We start from the raw sequence: 23,195 nt of genomic DNA, 5'->3' as shown, positions 1-23,195 counted from the left end.
ACTGATACAGATACAATAGTAATGCTAATCTACTGCATTTTTAGATTTGAAATATGTTTCGATAAAATATTGCTGTTGAATTTTTTTTATACATTATGTTATTGTTTTGAACATAAGTTTAACAGTTTTGAAAACAGTATGTAAGCATGTGCAAAATGTCCTGTACGTACAAAGATTTTTGGCAGTTGTTGTGTCTGAGTGAGAAAAGAATTCATGAAATTTGAGAGATGTAGTCATTGAATGCATTTTGTGCCAAAACAATGATAATTGATCCTCAGTTTAGCCCACATAGACTTCTGTTGTGCTCACTGTGTCAAGAGTTTTGCAAAAGTGACCTAATTATTGAGAAATGTGTCCTAGCATCTGTAAAAAACTGTAATTGGGTTCAGGTCTGGAGACATACTTAGCCACCCCATCACCTTCACCTTCAGCTTCTTCAACAAGGCAGTTGTCATCTTGGTGGTGTGTTTGGGATCATTATCATGTTGGAAAACTGCCGTTAGGTCTAGTTTCTGGAGGGAAGGCATCATGTTCTGCTTCAGAATGTATAGTACATAATGGAATCCATGTTTCCCTCAATGAACTGCAGCTGCCCAGTACCAGCAGCACTAATGCAGCCCTAGACCATGATGCTACCACCACCATGCTTGCCTGTAGGAAAGGCACAATTTTCTTGGTACTCCTCACCAGGGCATCATCATCATCATGCTGGACTGACAAGCTGACCTTTTACTTCTGCAACCTTTAAAGCAATGCTGGCAGCACTCATGCATCTGTTTTTTGAAGCCAGGTTCTGCACCCGACGTACAGAACGAGTGTTCAACTTCGTTGATCGGCGCTTGCAAAGCCCGTTCTGAATGGATCCCATCTTGGAAATCCTCTTTATGACCCTGACCACTGCAGTGTAACTCGGTTTCAGGGTGTTACTGAACATCTAATAGCCTTGGCCATTTTTGTGGAGAGCAACAATTCTAATTCTCAAATCCTTAGAGAGTTCTTTGCCATGAGATGCCATGTTGAACATCCAGTGGTCAGTATGAGAGAATTGTACTAAAAGCACTAAATTTTAACTGCTCTAATACAAGATACACAACTTTGTATGGTCCTGTCAGGCAGACAAAATATAAACATGATGAACAAGACATGTGGCTTTGCATGATTAAATAACATACTGCTGGTATCACTTAGGGTGTACTCACTTTGGTTGCCAGCTGTTTTGACAATAACAGCTGTATGTTGAGTTATTTTCAGGGGACAGTACATATATACTGCTATACAAGCTGCACACTGACTACTCTAAATATATCCAAGTTTTTATTTCTATAGTATTGTCTCTTGAGAATATATACTAAAATGGTTGCTGAAATTTGAGGGGTGTACTCACTTTTGTGAGATACTGTATACACACAATATATACACTCAACTTCATGTTAAACTTAAGTATTTAAATAATAATGTTTAACATCAGAATTCCAGGTGAAAAACGGTTACTCATTATTCTGAAAAGAAAGCCCCACCAATCAGATAACTGTGCTAAGCAAATTGCACCAAAAGTCTTCCCATACGCTCCCAATCTACCTTTTTTAAAATCCTTATGGGAAAAATAAAAAAACAAAAAACTTCCAGAGCCAAGGCTGCTAAAGAAGTGGGTATGCACTGTGCATTCTCTTATTTATTTCCAGCATTTTAGCAAATCTATTAGGTAGTTATAGGTGTATTGACCACATTACCATTCCATATCTTTTTGCCAAATTATTTAGGATATTTTTTTAGAGCCTTGCAGCTTTCCACAACAAAAGAACCAAAAACCACAAAGACACTGACCAAGCAAACAAATATGACAAAGAATAGGATAAAAGGACAAACCCTCTCCAATTAAAACTAATTATTATTATTATAAATAATGGAAAACACTCTCTATCTCTTTCTCCTGCTCTCTCTTTCCCACACACAATGTCCCATGATTGTCTTAGTGAAATAGTTACTCCACAACAATTTCATGAAAGTAGTACACAAAAGCTTTGAATGAACAAAAGCTTCTGGGATAACCGTGGTATAAGTGGAATTATTGACTCTGGACCAATTAACTATAGAAAAATAATGCATACCCAACATGTTGCATGGTGACCGCATTGCCACCTCAGATGTGTACCTTTGTCTGTTTCCTAATTAATTGTCAACTGGCTAAAAATCTCAAATACAGAACATAATACAAATAGAAAATATTAGCAACAATAGATATTTACCACTCTTTAGCCTCAAAAATAGCCTCAAATTTTTTTATTTTGATAAAATTCACGGCACATCTTTAAATACTGCAAACATATTATAACAGACAAATAATGGCAAAAATAAATACATGTATTTTTTAATTTAAATAAATAAATAATACTGAATCATAAATAAAATCTTCTGATATATCATATGTGTACTATTTATGGGTAAGAAAAATAAAAACAAGAACATAATATCACATGAAATGACTAATGAAAATACTAGGTAGTTCTCACAGAGATCAGGAGATCAATCCAATGAGCATGACCTCATGTAGCAACTTATGAGACATGGTCATGAGCTCAGATTGTATGACACATTGAAGTATTTCACAGTGAATAAATAATCTGAAGCAGACTGTAAAGAATACAGCCATTTAAGGCAGTCCCTACATTGTTAAATGAATAAATAATACATAAAATCTGTGAAATATTAAATAAATAATCAAATTTATAAATAAACAAAATTCGAATAAAAAAAATAAATACTCTGCAGTGCCTTCATGTCCAAATTATTCCAGCAACAAATAATTGCTGTACCATGTTGCATTTGTTCGGTGTAAAGCCCAAAGTATACTTTAGTTTTAACATGTATGCTAAGATACAGTGCTGTACATGCGCAGCCATGATTTTGTATATCTATGCATACTCTATAGAGTACAGTCAGGTTAATTTTCTCCATAGGGAAATCAATTTTTCATAACTTCGGTAGAAAAAAATAGCACAGACACTGGACAAAGATGGAACTTTACAGTTAGCTCTTGTTAACTAGCATGTGTTTGCACACACTACCGGTATACTTGGAAAGGCTATGCGTTCAAGTCAAAACTCAAGTGTACTTTGGGCTTAACTGTCTAGGCTGTTCATACAGCTGCTAGATTTACAGAGAGCTGCACAGTGTTAGAATTCTCTGCCATCTCTGTCATACTGCGAATACTGAGGATACTGCTGAGGACGTCGCTGCTGAAGTACTGAAGCTGTTGCAGGATGAGGTGGGCTGCCACCTGGGTCTTGTATTCATCTGACAGATGCTTGTCCAGATCATGCACGGGGGGCTGTGCCTGCTTTGAGGAGTCAAATCCTGCCTGGTTCTGCAACTGTGCAAATACATAAATACTTGAATGGAACAGCATTTGGAAAGAAAACACTCATCATGAGTAAAACATTTCTAGGTTTTTTCCTATTAAAGTGATGAGGTTTACTTTTTTGGCATCTTGTAAAAAATATTACAACTTCGCATGACATAAGGTTGACCTTCTCTATATATATTACTAGGGTTTAAACATTACTTGACTGCTATCCAAAGAGAGATACTGCAATATGATACCAGACATAATTTTAGCAGTACATGAATGTGAGTTTCTAAATCAAGGCATGACCAAACAGGCAAATACTCATGGAATTCATGAATTGATAAAACAGACATTCAAAACTATTCATCAAAAAGATACCTTTTTGATTAGGGACAAAAGATGATGAATGTCAGCTTGAAGACCATTCATTCGGCCTGCCAGTGTGGTTGCTTTGCTGACGTCTTTCAAGAGATTCAAATGTAGTTGCAGTCCTTCCACTATTTGTGCAAGGCAGGTTTCCTGTGACAGTAAGAGAGAGATCTCATGGTTTATTTGCTGAACTTACAATCCCGTTATAATTGTGTCTTTTAAATTGGGTTCCTTGTGCAACTGTGTTCCATTATAAAGTCCACAAAGTAACAATTGTGACCCTGGACCACAAAACCAGTCATAATGTTAAATTTTACAAAACTGAGATATATACATAATTTGAAAGCTCAATAAATAAGCTTTCTGTTGATGTATGGTTAGAATAGGACAATATTTGGCCGAGATACATCTATTTGAAAATTAGGAATCTGAGGGTGCAAAAAATCTAAATACTGAGAAAATCACCTTTAAAGTTGTCCAAATTAGGTTCTTAACAATGCATATTACTAATCAAAAATGACATTTTGATATATTTATAGTAGGAATTTTACAAAAAATCTTCATAGACATGATCTTTACTTAATTTCCTAATGATTTTTGGCATAAAAGAAAAATCTAAAATTTTGACCCATGCAATGTATTTTTGGCTATTGCTACAAATATACCCCAGCGACTTAAGACTGGTTTTGTGGTCCAGGGTCACAATTCTTCTCCAACTAATAATACAACTATCTGAAGAAAAGTGTTGTTTGTTCATGCCAAACTCCCTGCTACAATGCTTAAGCCTGTTAGTTATTGGCCCATGTCTCAAAAAGTCAAACTGATTTTTTTTTTCTTTGGTTGTCATATGTCTGATTTCTTATACATGGAAAAGTACATACCCTGTCTTAAGAATCTACATAGATGGGTATCATGTCTAAGGCTCAAATGGTAAGGGTTTGCAGTTTGCTTGACTAAGCAAATGGCAGTCAAAAACTGAATAAAACGTACCATGCTGGAGATACTGGAGATGGTCTGAAGAACTGGGGCAGAGGGTATCTTCAATAATTCCTTTCTCATGTATTCCAGCTCCTGCCATATCGTGCTGTCGCCCAAAGTCAGCCTCTAAAAGAAAAGACAAGCATTTGACTTGTTTAAACATGACAGGACAGAGTTTCTTGTTCTTGTGTCAGTACACCATGAATCACTAAATCCTCACATACATTCCAGACCCAAGTAAATTTGCATTTAGTGGTTGTCAAACACTGTGTCCACAATTATTGTCAACTAAACTGATGGTTGCTCTGATAGGACACTGGTGTGAACTTGTATCAGAAACATCATACATTCAGTAAAACACCTTCTCACCTTCAAGTTAAACATTTTTATTTCAAGTTTTAGAAACATTTGGTTTAATTTGATATTTTGTACAGTAGCTAATGCAATAACATTTCCAAGTGTGACTGAAGTGTCCAATCGACTTGTCCCCCTTGTAAATTTACATACTGAGAGCTATGACTGTGAAGTTAAAGAAAACTTTGTAATAACATTTGCAGTTAAGTTTGTTGACCCAGGGTAAAATTTGGCCACTAGACTATCCCAACCACAAGCCAATGTATGTATGTAAATATACATATATAAAATGGTTTAAACAGCAAGCATAACTAAATACTGAAGATTGGAGGAACCAAATGTACATTTTAACAATCAATTTCTGAAAAACCCGTATTGATTGACTGCTCCTCTCAATATTCGAGACAGTACGTCCCTTATTGTCTATGGTGGTTACAGTCCTGAAATAAATGTGCTTACCTTGCTGTTTATGCAGGCTGCATGAGTTGTAGAAATATCTTCTAGAATTTTGTTGATTAAGCTGTGGGCCTGACCAATAGTACTCATGTTCATAATGTCCAGTTTGTCAGAGATCGGGGCAGATGCCACAATTCCCACAAGCGTGAGTAATAGAGCCGCTGGAGGAGAGAGAGAGAGTGAGAGACAGACGCGATTAGAAGTGCGTAACACTGTGACGCAGATCTCACACATATGGCTCAAGCACTCACATGCTTAAGCCATGGCTGGATATCCGGATTTCACTTAAATGCATCAAATTCCAATTGTCTATAAAAGTTAAGGCTTCTTCATACTTATTTATGTACTTTTTATTTTATTTTAAATAGCCTCATATAATATATTAACCATCTTAAACTTCCTACCATCTAAATACAAAATATTGGTGTACATAGGATAGCATCAATTAAATATTATTTAAAATAGTATATTAAACAAAAACATTTTTCATATAATAAAAAAGTCACATAAATGAATATAAAACTTACCCTGGAAGTTCATTATAGTAACAGCAATCAAACAGAAAATGCGCAAAGTCACCAGACTCCAACAGTAACAAAGCCCCATCATGTTCACGATATATATCCTGCAGGGGAAATTCCTCTTTCTGACGTCGTCTTGAGTAGATATTGAGATAACTCACACATGTGTGTCAAAGCATGACTAAGGTTATTGAAGCTTTTGATAAATTAATTAATAAATCACTAATAAACAAATCACTTCCCAAATGCCATTAACTCAAAAAATAAAGCATAATAACTATAAATAAATCAATACAAAATGTTTTGTTAAAGTGTCATACAATGTTTGAAGTATCATATTGTAAATACTATCAACTAATACAATAGAAATACTAACAACTATAACAATTAACACAGTTATACACACACACCAGAAGGGTCTTTTACTTTTCAAGTTTACTTAATAAGGAATTGATAAAAAAAAATTAATATCACATATCACTATTTTCCAGAGACACAAAAACAAATCAATTAACCGCAAAACTGTTTTATTGGACTAAATCTTACAAATATGACAAAATTATGAGAGAATCATTCTACTATGATAGAGAAAATATTGATGTTTTATTTATTTATTTAAAAGTTTACTTAATAACGAATAGATACAAAAAACAATATCACAGATCACTATTTTTCAGAGACACAAAATAAAATCAATGAACCGCAAAACGTTCAATTGACTAAATCTTACAAATAGGACAAAATTAAAAGAAGCATAGCCATTCATTCTACTATGATAGAGAAAATATTGATATTTTATTTATTTATTTAAAAGTTTACTTAATAACGAATAGATACAAAAAACAATATCACAGATCACTATTTTTCAGAGACACAAAATAAAATCAATGAACCGCAATTGACTAAATCTTACAAATACGACAAAATTAAAAGAAGCATAGCCATTCATTCTACTATGATAGAGAAAATATTGATATTTTATTTATTTATTATTATTTTACATTTTATTTTACTATATTATGATGTAATACCTTCTTCAACTTTGATACAGCATGGGTGTATTCATATGCACTCATATTCAAAATCTGTGTGGCTAAAAAAAGCTTATTGATGTCAGTATTATTCTGTTTAATTCCTTTGTATTTCTCAATAGTGTGTATTTTTTGAACCGCTACATTTTTAGCTCTCAAAAACCAATATCACAGATCACTATTTTCCAGAGACACAAAATAAAATCAGTTAACCGCAAAACTTTCAACTGACTAAATCTTACAAATACAACAAAATTAAATATTGATATTTTATTTATTTATTTATTATTATTATTATTATTTATTTTATTTTACTATAGTATGATGTAATACCTTCTTCAACTTTGATACAGCATGGGTGTATTCATATGCACTCATATTCAAAATCTGTGTAGCTAAAAAAAAGCTTATTGATGTCAGTAGTATTCTCTTTCATTCCTTTTGTATTTCACAATAGTGTGTATTTTTTGAACCGCTACATTTTTGCTCTCACTCCCAAGCAGAAACAAAACTATAAATAGAAATAGTTCTGTAAATATGTTTGTATTGCTTTGTCATCTACTATAAGATAGTGGTCAATTAATGATCTTCTGAAATTCCATGTTGCACTAACCTCAACTTCCGCTGCCAACCAGTTATGTAATGAGGGACTGACGTAAAGGTGGGATTTTCACTAAAAATCTGATAATTCTGAGTGAATTCCTATGGGGGTTAAAATCATGAGCAATTATTTCCTAGTGCACAATGAGTCATAATATTTTTATGTGAAAATTCCATCTGAAAATAATTTGAAATTATTCATTCAAATAATGGTCTTCAGCTAAGATTGGATTCCTAAAGATTGGAGATTGTTGCTGAACAGATAGATAGATAGATAGATAGATAGATAGATAGATAGATAGATAGATAGATAGATAGATAGATAGATAGATAGATAGATAGATAGATAGATAGATAGATAGATAGATAGATAGATAGTCATTTTTTCCTACTCTGTCATCATTACACCAAAGCCAATGGTAGAAACACGTGGTGTTATGGATGGTTGTGCAATGCAGAGTTTCCTCCAAAGGAAGAAGAGGGGCAGAGGTAGTGTCAAACAGATCAGGGGAAAGGGGAAGAAAGGTTTCTATGGAAACAAGCAGTATCAATTGATAGACATAAGCCAAATAACAATGATCTCCCCATCACATCATGCACATACACTGATTTTACAAAAAAAAAAAAAAAAAAGATTTATATGTTTTCAGTTTGAAAGTGGGAGAGAAACAGAAACAGACAGACAGCTCCAAAGACAAAGAAAGAGGAAGACCGTGTTGCTAAATTCAGTGTGTTCCCACAAAACCCTCCATTAGCGTGAACTCAAGTCATTCCTCTAGACAGACTGAACACATACACTCACTCTTGATTGAAAGTAATGCTACAATTGCACACCATGATGGCACTGCATTCAGATAATGAATCCTAGATCTTTATTTAGATTTTCTTTCTAATTTGACATTCTTAAAAATAAAGGATGTTTATAGAAGAACCATTTTTGGTTCCCCATAGAACCTTACAGTTCCTAAAACAACCATTTTGAAGAACATTATAACATTTTTCAACTATAAAGAACCTTTTCTGGATTTGAAAGGTTTCATGGATGTTCAAGGTTCTTCGTAGAACCATTGATGCCAGTAAAGAACCTTTATTTTTAAGAGTGTATCTCAAAACTATTGCAAAACAGCCCTGAATTTTATACCAGATTGTTCCATTTAATCTGATTTATAACAGATGCATATGTGGATCATTTAAAAAGGGAAAATTTAGAAGTTAATCAATCTAAATGTAACGTAATCATGACTTCACTGGCGGAGATAAAATGGGTCACTTCCGTTCCATGAGCTTAATGTATCTGACCATTCACCTTCTGTTTCTGGACCTTTCAGTGAATTAGTGAATAAAAAATAGACATAAGTTCAAACTAAAAATATACAATTTATACAGTATAAAATGTAGTGGAAGGAGACAAACAGCAATAATATGTCACTGTTTATAATGTGTCAATTAACTAAGTAGGTTTTAGTAGCTGGCAAAGAAAATTGCTTAGGCTTTACATCTGAACATCCTTAAAATTCAGAACCAACCTTTCGTTCTCTAAGGGTTTATTGTTTGATCAAAAACTTGTCTTACGAAGATGAGTCCTCAGCATGAATAAAGGAGTTCTTTGAAGATTTTAATTGCCTGTCTCAAGCTGTGTGGATTTTTTGTGAGCGTTTTCTCTGTACGGAACAGAGAACTGTCCCCATAATGAGGCACCTGAGCTTGTTTTGTGGAGTCTGTGGCTCTGCTTGGCTTTGATTATCGTCAACATTCTTCAAAAGAAAATAAATAAATGAATAAATAAAATGTTTTTTTGCAGCACCTTAGGTTAAGAGAAGAACCACACAGTCTCAAAATGATAAAGTTTAATAGTAAAGTAAACAATTTAAGTAGTAACCTACAGTAATGCATTCATAAACATATCCAGTGTAGAGGGGTCAGGTTTTGGCTGGTTAGTTTTGGCAGATAACACCTGCTGGTGGATGATGTAACTACACCATTATGTCAGCAAACAGCATCTTTCTTCATTGCTGGCCATTCAGATCTATGTATTCTGACCATTTCCCCCACAAGCAACATACTACAGATGTTTTACTGATGACAGATTATTTTTGAAAGTGCTTCCCTGTTGTCTGCCTTGCAAGTTACTAAGACGGCAGCTTGCATGTTGCATTTTTCATGTGAAAGTCAAGCAACTGCCATTGAGAAGAAAAGTCACGCTAATGGGTAGCTCTCTTCAGGTATAAACCAGCTTGGTCAGTGTCCTGAATATATAATTCAAAACTGTCTGCGCAACCTATGCTCAGTTTGGAATTACATATATACAGGGGCTGGACATAAACTCTGAACACCTAGGAAATAGGACATTTTTATTTATTAAGATGTTTTACCCCTATTTGCATTCAATACAGCTTACAACCTTCTTATAATCGATTTATACAATTTTTGAATAGTCTCCAATGGATAAACTCACTCTATTTAAAACTCAGATAATATTCAGTCAGGTGACTGGTCAGGGCAGATGTTGAAGTTCATCTTGATTCTCCAACTATCCCAGTTTTAAGAGTTCGCTGACCCAATTTTTGTTGAAATTTGAAGTTGATATTAAGGTTTTGTGACCATACAGTAACAGTAAACTTAGTACTCACCTGTAGAGGGCAATGTTGTTTATAGAATCAAAGAAACCAAACAAAGCAAAAGGAAACAAGAGAGTTCGATAAATATGAAGTATGCTGAAGTATCATGTAATGGTAATATGAATATGGATGTATGAAGAAATATTAGGAATGGTTATTACATCTAATGCCATGCAAGATGTTGGCACTGTACATTTTTGTAAAGGTCCACATATCGGGCCTTATGAAACACAAGCATAATCATTTCAATCATATATAAAAAGTTGTTGTGTTTCCATGTTTTATGGAGACATTCCATAGACTTAATGGTTTTTATACTGTACAAACTGTATTTTCTATTCTTTTTTACCGTAACCCTACACCTAAAATTACCCCTCACACAAAACCTTTCGCATTTTTAGATTTTCAAAAACTTCGTTCTGTATGATTATAATTCTTCATGTGGATCAAAAAATGTCCCTACTGTTATTACTATCCTTGTAGGGACAATACCATGTACACACTGTCTCCCAAAGTGCAAGGTGAGCTAGTCTGAAATGTAAATGAACCTGAGGCAACAGGTGTGTGTTTGGTAGAGGACTGTAACATTACCTGTTAAACCAACCCCCCCCCCCCCCCCTCTACACATAGACACACACACACACACACACACACACACACACACACACACACGCACACACGCACGCACGCACACACACACACACACACACACACACACACACACACACACACACACACAATCTCACCTGCTGGACCTCTTAATTTATTCTTCTATTGAAATGTTTCTTGGCTACAGCTAGATTCTGTACAATTTTGCCTATGATGGATAGTGTGTAAATATATTACTGTTGTGTTTGCACGTTGTCTGATTCTGTCCATTTTTGTGGTATGTGTGAGAGTGAGATGTGAGCAAGTGAAAGTCTCACCATCTATATTTCAGAAGTACTGATCCTTCATGAAAACTGATGGCTTCATTAACAGAATATTTCTCCCCAAAATGAATGTTCTGCCTTCATTTATTCATTAGTTTAGTCATTAGTTGTTTTCTGTATGGCTTTCTTTGTTGTTAGGAAGATATGATTAGATGAATTTTCACACTGCCCTTTTCCAAACAGTGAGGCTGTTAAACTCCAAAATGTAGAAAAAATCATCATAGTTAGAACAATTTATGTACCAAGTCTACTGAAGCCACTTTGCACAGCAGCAATTTAATCTCATTCACTTACATATTCAAACTTGCTCCCTCAAGGCATGTGCCAGATTTGACCTCACTGACACTTAAAAATATTTAGGCCTAAATGTAAGATTTATGTTTTATTTATGTTATGTTTTCCATCCAATTTGGATTACACAGTTTTAACACAAACTAAGAGTAATATGATGCATATTTGTCCGTCATACATTAAACATTAACATTTGCACTCAAAAAATAGTCATGGTATAGTTTATTATTGACTATTTGCATGTATAATCATATTATATTATATTTTCAAAATGCTCTCATATGTTACAGTATAGGTAAAATGTATGAGACTGAAGCTAATCAGATTGACTGATGATAATATATACACCTGGTTATTGTGTATGATCAGTTTATTAGTACTATTACATATATCTTACCAGTTTCATTTATGTATGACTGGCAAGTTTGCAGCACATTAAAAGAGAAGTTCGATTCCAAAACAAAAATTTACAGATAATTTACTCACACCCTAAGATGTTCATTTCTTTCTTCAGTCATAAAGAAATACTTTTTTTTCCCCCTAAGGAAAACATTTCAGGATTTCTCTCCATATAATGGACTTCTATGGTGCCCGCATGTTTGAACTTCCAAAATGTAGTTTAAATGCAGCTTCAAAGGGCTCTAATGATCCCAGCCGAGGAAGAAGGGTCTTATTTAGCGAAACAATTGTTTATTTTCTAAAAACAAATTGACAATTTATATACTTTTTAACCTCAAATGTTCATGTTTGTCTAGCTCTGTGTGAACTGTGTATTCCGGTTCAAGACAGTTAGAGTAGGTTGAAAAACTCCCATCTCTGGAGGTGAAAATGAGAGTTTTTCGACACACCCTAACTGTCTTGAACCGGAATACACAGAGTACATGCAGAGCTAGACAAGACAAGCATTTGAGGTTAAAAGTATATCAATTGTAATTTGTTTTAGAAAATAACTGATCATTTTGCTAGATAAGACCCTTCTTCCTTGGCTGGGATCGTTTAGAGGCCTTTGAAGCTGCATTTAAACTGCATTTTGAAAGTTCAAACTCGCAAGCACTATAGAAGTCCACCATATTGAGAGAAATCTTGAAACGTTTTCCTCAAAAAACATAATTTCTTTACGACTGATTAAAGAAAGACACGAACATCTTGGATGACAAGAGGGTGAGTAAATTATCTGTACATTTTTGTTCTGAAAGTGAACTTCTCGTTTTAATAGTTAAAAGGAGTTTAAACGAACTTAAAGGAGTAGTTCATTTTCAAAACAAAAATTTACAGATAATGTACTCACCCCCTTGTCATCCAAGATGTCCGTGTCTTTCTTTCTTTAGTCATAAAGAAATTGTGTTTTGTGAGGCAAACATTTCAGCATTTCTCTCCATATAATGGACTTCTATGGTGCCCCCGAGTTTGAACTTCCAAAATGCAGTTTAAGGAAGCCGAGGAAGAAGGGTCTTATCTAGTGAACCGATGTGTTATTTTCTAAAAATATTTACAACTTATATACTTGTATACTTATATACTTATAATCTCAAACGCTCGTCTTGCAGAGTTAGACAAGACGAGCATTTGAGTTTAAAAAATATATAAATTGTATATATTTTTTTTAGATAATAACCCATCGTTTTGCTAGATAAGACCTTTCTTTCCTTGGCTGTGATCGTTTAGAGCCCTTTGAAGCTGCATTTTGGACGTTCAAACTCGGGGGCACCATAGAAGTCCATTATATGGAGAGAAATCCTGAAATATTTTACTCAAAAAACATAATTTCCTTACGACTGAAGAAAGAAAGACATGACCATCTTGGATGACAAGAGTGTGAGTACATTATCTGTAAATTTTTGTTCTGAAAGTGAATTACTCATTTAATAGTTTCTATTAAAACTATTAAAGGAGTAATCTAAAAGGATTACAAATGTAGGCCTAATTATTTTTGAGTTCACCAAACACCATTGGTTTTTGCTGATCTGACAACGATCTGATAATCACAGATCAGAAAAACAACATGTAGCATTACCACATAATTCAATAAATAAGACTAGATATTTGCTGAAGCAACCTTAAAATTCATGAGTTCATCAAATTCTCTTTTCATATGTTCACTTTATAAAGTGTTTGAAATGCCTGCTGATTGTTTCACTTACCGAAGGCGCTGTAATCACTAGATTCCGGAATTGCAATCATGATTGCTTACACCTGCTCATCATTTTTCGTTGTTGTGTATTTATAGTCACATTCACTCTCTGCACATTTTGGTCAAGTCTTGCATGTAATTGCCACTGCAAGTTTTCTATAATCATAGTCCTGTCTGTCATGGTTAATCTGACTCCTGTCTGGTTATTTTATACCTGTGCTTTTAGACTGTGTGATTTTCATTTTTTTACTCTTCATCATGCCTGACTGCATATTTTGAGCCTTTGGAAATTCTCTAGTGATTCAGTACTTTTTGTCAGCTATTAGTGTTGCTCATTAAAATCTCTGCACATACAAATATTAAAGGACCTGTTAGGGGCTACTACAAAATATCTTTTTGCAATGGGATTCAATATTTGGCTCATGATATAACAATATTATAATTCACATTCTGTATTCTGGGGCTGCTGCCAGATAAATAGTTATTTATAATTAATAATGGGTGAGTGATGTAACTCATTCCATTTGCCATTTGTTCATCAATGATACATCAGTTTGAGGAACTAAGAACATCAGAATTTTTAGGAATCAGACATTTACAGGTGTGCTATTTTTCCAAAATGTCTATTATTACAAAATTATTACAACCCCACGCTGTGACAATTACCGACTATATAAAGTAACGCTAAATACCTGTTCATGTGGTATGTATCATATGAATAAATAAATGAATTAATTAATTAAACAGCAGAAAAAAAAACAGCAGAGGTAGGTAACAGCAAGAACACAAAATTCACATCTTTTGAAAGGTCACACACCTTAAATAAAAAGATAATAAATGAAAAAACATATTACATGCATTATTCTGTTTTGTAAATATTTCAGAATTTACCGTTTTGCTTAATTCTGTATATTTGTTTTAATAATTATGACACTGTATCTATGTTTGTAAGTCTCACCATTAGAATTTAATTTAATCTAATTTTCATTCCATTTTTATGTCTTCGATTTTAATCCTTATATAGTAACTAAAATGACTAAACCTAAAATATAAGCAATAAAATAGTGTAATTTTTCATCATAAAAACAAATAAAAATATAATTTAAAATGGTGAATAAAAAAATAGTTTAAAAAGTCAATAACAAAAACACTGTCTTCTAGAGATTAAGTTGCAAAAAGCAGTTAATGTTGACCTTAAGATCCCCTCTGAACCAATATCTAACTGCGCTAATTGAGGCACAAATGCTTATGTCTTTCATTATTTCACCAGCATATAATATGGGACTATTTCAGGCTCTGTAACTAGACTAGGTCATGTTTTTCTTCTCCCGTGTTCGAATTTCTGGTCCCCATAGAAATACCCTTTCTGAACATCCTTATTTGCCAGTAAGATTCCTCAAGGTTCTCTGGGCAACAGTCCAAGGCAGGGATATCTGCCTCAGAGCACCCCAGCAAGGAAAACACATCAAGAAGGATGGCCATCACCTCTGAGACCTCTGGTCTTCACACTTGATTGGCATGTCAGAATATTTCATGCATTATAAATGGCATTGATTGCATCTTTAAAATGATGTTTGGGGAGTAATTTCAGAGGATATTTCAAACGTCAATCAAGGCTCTTCTGACAGGACCTGCAATCTCAAACTGTCACGTGTCTGAGCTGTGGTGTCTCCCTTCCCCACCAGAGGTCACTGTCTCCCATCCTCCCGCACCCCATTCCGCTAATTGGGTACACCTGTCTTGTCACACACACCTGTCACACTCATTAGCACCACAGCTGTTCCCCATTAGCACAGTCTTTATAGTCTCCACTCTCCCTACACTCTGTCTGGTTGCATTGTATCCTGTATCCTGTCTCTAGTCCTGTTTGTATTCTGTGTTCCGAGTTTCTTGACCTTTGATTTTGTTCCTGATATTGTTTATTTTATATTTCAGTTTATGTCTAGTTGTGCCGTGTTGGCCTTTTTGTTTGTTTAGTTTGTTTTCATTTCATTAAAAATACTCACCTGCATTTGGACCCAGATCTCCTCCTTCTCATTCGTGACAGAATGCAGCCAGCACTAATGAGTCCAGCAGGGAGGAATTTTTTTTTTGAGGAGGCGGCGTTCCCCCGCCTGGGGGCAGCGACCACCAGCTCTGTTCCCGACACGGCGGGGATGTCGTTCGAGGCGGCGTCGGCCAAGAGGTTCGAATTCATCTACGCCTGCCTGGCGGCGATGGACACCCGCAGTGCCGAGGCTGTGCGGAAGCGCCCCTGCTTTGCGGAGGGGGTGGAGACCGCTGTTCCTGACGCGGCGGTGACCGCTCTCTCTGTTCCTGACGCGGCGGTGACCGCTCTCTCTGTTCCGGACGCGGCTGTGACCGCTCTCTCTGTTCCGGACGCGGCGGTGACCGCTCTCGCTGTTCCTGATGCGGCGGTGACCGCTCTCTCTGTTCCGGACGCGGCGGTGACCGCGCTCTCTGTTCCGGACGCGGCGGTGACCGCTCTCTCTGTTCCGGACGCGGCGGTGACCGCTTTCTCTGTGCCGGACGCGGCGGTGACTGCTGGCGTTCCTCTGGCGGCTATGCCAGCTCACGTTCCTCTGGCGGCTATGCCGGCTCGCGTTCCTCTGGCAGCGGTGCCCGCTGACGTTCCTCTGGCAGCCATGCCAGCTCACGTTCCTCTGGCGACTGACGTTCCTCTGGCAGCTATGCCAGCTCACGTTCCTCTGGCGACTGACGTTCCTCTGGCAGCTATGCCAGCTCACGTTCCTCTGGCCGCTGGCGTTCCTCTGGCGGCGAGGCCGGCTTGCGTTCCTCTGGCGGCGAAGCCAACTCGCGTTCCTCCGCTGCACGGGCCTGGCCCGCCATCCCTCCCCCTGGTTCACCAGTCCCCCGTTCCTCCTCCCTCCAGACTTTTGTTCGGCCTTGTGGAACGTCTGGGAGCCGTTCCGTAGAGGAGGGGTCCTGTCACGTGTCTGAGCTGTGGTGTCTCCCTTCCCCACCAGAGGTCACTGTCTCCCATCCTCCCGCACCCCATTCCGCTAATTGGGTACACCTGTCTTGTCACACACACCTGTCACACTCATTAGCACCACAGCTGTTCCCCATTAGCACAGTCTTTATAGTCTCCACTCTCCCTACACTCTGTCTGGTTGCATTGTATCCTGTATCCTGTCTCTAGTCCTGTTTGTATTCTGTGTTCCGAGTTTCTTGACCTTTGATTTTGTTCCTGATATTGTTTATTTTATATTTCAGTTTATGTCTAGTTGTGCCGTGTTGGCCTTTTTGTTTGTTTAGTTTGTTTTCATTTCATTAAAAATACTCACCTGCATTTGGACCCAGATCTCCTCCTTCTCATTCATGACACAAACAGATGCCAAGTGTGTCATACCCATTTTCTCTCCAGTAACCAAATATCAGTCAAGGAGTTGGAGTTCTGAAGAGGAGCTCAAAGAACTGTAATCAGATTCCTACACATATATTAAAAGCATCTCTTAAATGCAGTTTAACTTTAAAGGTTCATGCATCAATACACATGCTTTGATCAGCCTATAAGACTGTTTGTTTTTGTTTTGTACATTTGTACATTATCATTTGGGAGATTATTTTTATATTTGGCACTCATTTCTATCTAAAGCAACTCACACTTACATCAAAGTATAACAGTATTCCCTTAGAATTTAACCCATAACCTTGCTCATATCTCTATCAGTTAACCTGCAGTAAATAAACATTCTCTGTCTAAAACATGTCAGTGGCCAGCATCACATTCAGAAACACATCCAATCACATAAAGGCCTGCAGCTGTGCAAAAAAAAAATTAAAAAATAAAAATGTTAAAGATCATTCCTGAGTTATTTGCTAATTGCTAATTGTAAATGTGAAAGTTTTTTAAAAGCACTTACGTTATTCTTCTGTTACAATGATATTATTTGAGCTGTAAATTTGTTCTTGTCATTTTTATGGATGTTTTAGGGCTTTAGGAGATGTCAAAGCTTTTATTACTTATATTGAAGGAGTGAGTATTTTAACAATTAGGCCTGGTTTTACAGACAGGGCTTAGACTAAACCAGGATTAGGCCATAGTTCAATTAGGACATTTGAGTAATTTTTATAAATGTGCCTTATAAAAAAACATTACTAGTGTGCATCTTGATACAAAACAGAAGCACTGATATATTTTAAAGAGATAGTTTACCCAAAAATGAAAATTTGATGTTTATCTGCTTACCCCCTAGGGCATCCAAGATGTAGGTGACTTTGTTTCTTCAGTAGAACACAAACAAAGATTTTTAACTCAAACCATTGCAGTCAGTCATATAATGGCAGTTAATGGTTACCAAATATTTAAGAGTAAAAAAACCATACACAGACAAAACCAAATTAAACCCTGCGGCGCGTGACGATACATTGAGGTCTTAAGACACAAAACGATCGGTCTGTGCAAGAAACTGAAAAGTATTTATATAATTATTTACCTTTGATCCGACGGAACGTTCAGCTGTATAGAAGCGTGTTCACATAAGCTGGCGCATGACGCGTCAACGTGCTTTGGCAATGTAGTCGTGAAAGGTCAACACTCCCAGATGAGTTCACGTACTCTTTTAGTTTGTAATTGGTTGCCAGAATCAGGATAAGCACAAGTAATTACCATTTTGAGAGGATAATATGCACTATGTAAACAATGAGTGATGTATACGTGCGACAGATCGCTTCTGCGCAGATAAACATCAAATTTTAATTTTTGGGTGAACTATCCCTTTAAGATCAATAAGTGCAAGTTTCTTTCTGTTGAAGCAGCTCAGACTTACATTTTAAGCCTGGTCTGTGAAACCACGGGATAGTGTTTTAACTCTTACTGAACTTGGAATTTTCCTTTAAAGTTTGCAAAATGCTTGGTAAATATATTGCAATATTACAAATGTTAGTTATGTTGCAGTGTAGACGTTCAAATATATCCATCATAAATAATCGGTTGTTAAGTATATTTTAGTGGGCCATTTTGTTCCAATGTGACTTTCACAGCTACTTGCACAGATGCAGGCCATCATGTTTGTGTGTGAATGCATGTTTGTGAAGAGGGCCAGGGGTGTGTTTTGACACCTTGCCATGAACTCAGCAATCCACTGAGCTTTTAGGATTCAATTTAGACCATGTGTATTGTCAAAATGTAAAATAATATATAAGATGAAGAAACAAACTGTAATTGTCTGTTTTATTGTAATTGTTGTTATTTCTTTATTTTATGTATTTACTTGTTTGGTAAACCAGGCAATGAACAAGCTAAAAGTGCACAATCCATATTTAAGGTAAAAAAATAAATGAGTATTACAGATGAAAATAAGGTTTACCTCTCATAGTTTACGTTTCTTTTTCGGCATGACATTTATATAATTCTTGAATAATGTTAGAATCAATGGGATGAATGCACCCTGTGATCACAAAGACCTAAAAACCAATGCCATGTTGGCACTCTAATGCAGATAACACTTTCAAGCAAATCACATAATGAGTACATTTTCTGTTGCTTACAATGAAACAGAAGATCCGACATATGAATGATCAGAAAATAATAATGGGTAACACTTTAGAATACTGTTCTGTCATTAATGAATAACTAAACAGGAACAAATGACTAATGCATTATTAACATTCTAGTAACTACTAACTAACAAGAAACTCTGATTAATGAATCAGTAAGTAATAGCGCTCAGTTGAAAGTGATAGTTCACTATTAGCTAATTAGTAGCTACTATTTTTTTCATATCTGCTATATGTAGGTTCATAATTAATGTGAATGATGCAAGATGTATAATTAATTCTAAAGAGAAGAAGATCATGGTAACCCACTAGTAATGACTCAAGTATTACCAAATCCATCCAGTAATTAGCCTATTAATTATTTGGTTCAGTATTCTAAAAAGTGAAGATCATGGTAACTCCCTAGTAATGATTAATGTCTATTGTCATTGTAAACTTTTGAGGTTTTTGTAAGGTTCTGGATAGTAATACTTGAGTCATTACTAGTGGGTTACCATGCTCTTCACTGTAGAATGAACTGTACATTTTGCAGCATTCACATTAATTATGAACCTGTATATAGTAGTTCTTAGTAGCTCTCCGGGAGATATAAAAAAATGTAGTTACTGATTAGCTAATAGTGAACTACCAAGTTCAACTGAGTGCTATTACTTACTGATTCATTAATCAGTTTCTAGTTAGTTAATAGTAGTTACTAAAAATGTTAATAGTGCATTAGTCGTTTGTTCCTGTGTTGCTATTCATTAGTGTAATAATGTATTTCACTAACACTTTACAATAAGGTTGTATACATTAAAATTAGCATACACAATAGTTGAAAATGTGAAGAAAAAACACTGAACAATACAGTGCTTTTAGGGCATTTTAATTTCCACTAATACTTATAGATTTTTATCTTTACATGTTTTAATTTTTGAAATAAATGTAACATTGCATATGTATAAAGTAACACTAGCATAAAAAAATGCTATAAAAATGGTTGTTCACTGTTTGTTCATGATATACACTGCATTAAGTAATGTTAATGTTTATAACCTTATTGTGAAGTGTTTTCTTTCTTTCTTAATATAAAAATCTAGTGCTTATGAACCAATTTACAACCACATCTGGACTACAGTTATTACCTAGTGAGCTGCCTTGTTATCTACAGTCTATATAGCCAGATGCCAGCAAAATTATGCTTGCCTATCATTTGGAACAGCTTTCCTGTCAGGAGTGCCTATGATACATTAAAATGTCTTGCTAGGCAGCTCATTAGGTTTTGGAACAGAGTGCACTTTTCTAATGAATTCTATGATGTCATTCACTGCCTTTTGTAAAGGATTAACAAAATGCTATTTTCTTCATTTACAGATTTGAAGATATTAAATCACAGAGACAGAACATTCAGGTGGATATCAACTTATGATTTATCTTGGCAGACATTCTGAATTATTCCTGCTGGCACTCCACATAAGAAACTGGACAATCACACGGTACTGGATGTGACAAACCAAGGATCTGCTCTAACAGGGCAAACACACTATGTGGTGGTCAACATCATCTCATTATCTTTAAACATAAAAGTTTTGAAACATTTTCAATCATTTTCTCAGGGTGTTTTCCCTAGAAACGACAACAGTGATTTATCTTACAGTGACTGATCACAAAAATAACAAGCTAACCTGTTTATTTCTTGTAAGCCACAGCGTCATTAACGCTGCAGGATTTATGAAGAAAAAAAAAACGAACCATTTTCTGTGCTCCCCTAAAAACCTAACCACTGAGTATCAAAGCAAACTACAGTGCTTTTTACTTTTCCACAGTTTGTATACTATGTTTACTGAGACACCTGAAAAATCATTGATGCGTGCAAGATTGTGTTGCTCTGTAAAATTTTGATGTTGCCTGCAGGGACAACACCAGTACTTTTTGTAAATACCCAGTAGGATGAGTGCTTTACGCTCCGTGTGTTGCCTGCTAAATGGGGATCTGACTGATAAAAGAACCATTGGATGAAAAAAAAAACAACAACAACAAAAAAAACAGACAACGCCTCCTTTAAAAGCATGCAGAGCAGACAAACCTCTTAGTCAAGATGAGCCTCAAGCTCGGCCATTTCTGAATCAATTATTCATCTGAATTGGATTAGATGGTCTCTGTGATTTCCCTCCTTCTGTCTCCAGTCATCTCTGTCCATGCGTGTGTCTGTGGATGGTTTTAGCATGATATGTTTCATATTTCCCTGTTGTGAACATTGCACTGCACTGACCACAAAGCATTCTTTGTCAGAAGTTCTTCCTGGTTCTTTGGGAGGGTACTGATCAATCCTGAGTGGTACCTTGAAGTGAGTGGTCAGTGATTCAAGGGATACAAATCTGTTATTCTCTGTTTTTCTACAGGTTTAATCAATTGATCAATAAACTTTAGAGACGGGTAGCCCATTGTCCAGTGTGCCCATTGCCTTTTGGCAGCCTGAGAAGCTTCCTCCACATGTCATGAGCACTTGGCCTAGCACTATACCACAGTGCTGATGGTGGAAGACTCCTCAGACTTGCCCTGCCTGCTGGGCAGAGACTTGAGATACTCCAGGTGGCGCCTGGCATCTTCCTGATTGTGTCTCACATAGTAGACCAAGTAGGAGATGACCATGGTGAACCATCCAAACATGGTCACCAACATGGCCACGTCCGTGGTCTTTTTGAGCACCACACACAGGTCCAGGTCTTTGGCCAGCAGGAAAGGCACACCTTTGGCTCCAGAGTCTGAGGGTTCAGATGTCTGACAGATAATTCCAGTCAAAGACACAGGCTCTAAATCTAGGCGTGGAAGGGCTGTCTGCAGCCTGCAGTCACAGTGCCAGGGGTTTCCAGTAAGGTTGGATCTTGCTCTAACACCTTCAAAAGCATCTGGGTCCAGCGTCTGGAGCTGGTTGGAAGAGAGATCCAGAAACTGTAGAGAGGCTGCCAAACCTCTAAAGGCTCCAGGTTCAAGCAAAGCCAGTTCATTATGGGAAAGATCCAGTTCAGCTAGCAGTGGAAGATCATGAAAGGCATTGGCAGGAATGCTGGTCAGGAGGTTGTAGTCCAGGTAGAGGCGTCGTGTGTCATTGGGAATGTCCTGAGGGATCTCAGTAAGTTGCAGGTTGCTGCAGCGCATAGTCTTACCACCATATGAGCCCTCACTGTCTGAACAGTAGCAACGCTTGGAGCAGGACGTCGCCGCATGGTGGAAACACAGTGTCATCAGCACTAAGCTGTGAAACAGCAACCACATGACAACAGAGTGCCGAAGCAGCCAACCTGAGGGTAGCAGCATTGTGGGACAGCGGGCATAATCCCTTTAGAGTACAACCTGTGCTGAAGCATCCAGGGGGCTGTGCCCTACATCAAAATGCCCAACAGCTTCCAAGCCTAGAAGATTGAAGAATACAAGCAGTTAATGAAAAATACATATTTCAGAATATGTCTTTCATAATGTCTTTCATTTGACTGCTACTGTGCTCTTTGGGTAATTTTGAAGTATGAGAATTAAGAATGAGAGTTAAAGGGCCCCTATTATTTTTATTTAAAGGATTACTTCACTTCCAGAACAAAAAATTACAGATAATCTACTCACCCTCTTGTCATGTTCATGTCTTTCTTTGTTCAGTCGTAAAGAAATTATGTTTTTTTTTTTAAGAAAACATTTCAAGTATTTTCCATATAGTGGACTTCTAAATGCAGTTTGAATGCAGCTTCAAAGGGCTCTAAATGAGACCTCTACAAGGGTCTTATCTAGCGAAATGATTGGTTATTTTAAAAAAAAGTACAACTTATATACTTTTAACCTCAAATTCTCATCTTGTCTAGCTCTGCAATGCGCATGCGTACTCTTTGTACTCCGGTTCAATACAGTTAGGGTATGTCGAAAAACTCCAAACTCCAAAAACTCATTTTCTCCTCCAACTTAAAAATCATCCTACATCACTGTTTTAACTTTTTTTATAAAGGACATTTGACCTTCTTTGCACGTTTACTTTGTAAACACTGGGTTAGTACTTCTGCAGCAATGTAGGATGATTTTG

General features: G+C 36.4%; 2 protein-coding genes across 2 annotated transcripts; both read right to left on the bottom strand.

Moving 5' to 3' along the window:
- Positions 1 to 2,265: 2,265 nt before the first annotated feature.
- Positions 2,266 to 6,112, bottom strand: csf3a (colony stimulating factor 3 (granulocyte) a). Its single transcript, XM_073828855.1, has 5 exons — positions 6,031 to 6,112; positions 5,507 to 5,664; positions 4,706 to 4,819; positions 3,725 to 3,865; positions 2,266 to 3,370 (listed from the first exon to the last, which is right to left on the bottom strand). The coding sequence occupies exons 1-5, from the start codon at positions 6,110 to 6,112 to the stop codon at positions 3,137 to 3,139; spliced, it is 729 nt and encodes a 242-aa protein (XP_073684956.1). The 3' UTR covers positions 2,266 to 3,136.
- A 15,182-nt stretch (positions 6,113 to 21,294) lies between these two features.
- On the bottom strand, positions 21,295 to 22,536 carry lrrc3ca (leucine rich repeat containing 3Ca). The gene has a single exon (XM_073828934.1). The coding sequence runs from the start codon at positions 22,445 to 22,447 to the stop codon at positions 21,647 to 21,649; it is 801 nt and encodes a 266-aa protein (XP_073685035.1). The 5' UTR covers positions 22,448 to 22,536; the 3' UTR covers positions 21,295 to 21,646.
- Positions 22,537 to 23,195: the final 659 nt, after the last annotated feature.

Source organism: Garra rufa, chromosome 22 (genome assembly GCF_049309525.1).
Source record: "Garra rufa chromosome 22, GarRuf1.0, whole genome shotgun sequence".
NCBI classification, from domain to species: domain Eukaryota; kingdom Metazoa; phylum Chordata; class Actinopteri; order Cypriniformes; family Cyprinidae; genus Garra; species Garra rufa.
Note: the sequence above shows the minus strand (reverse complement) of the source record. Positions and strands in the feature narration are given on the sequence as shown.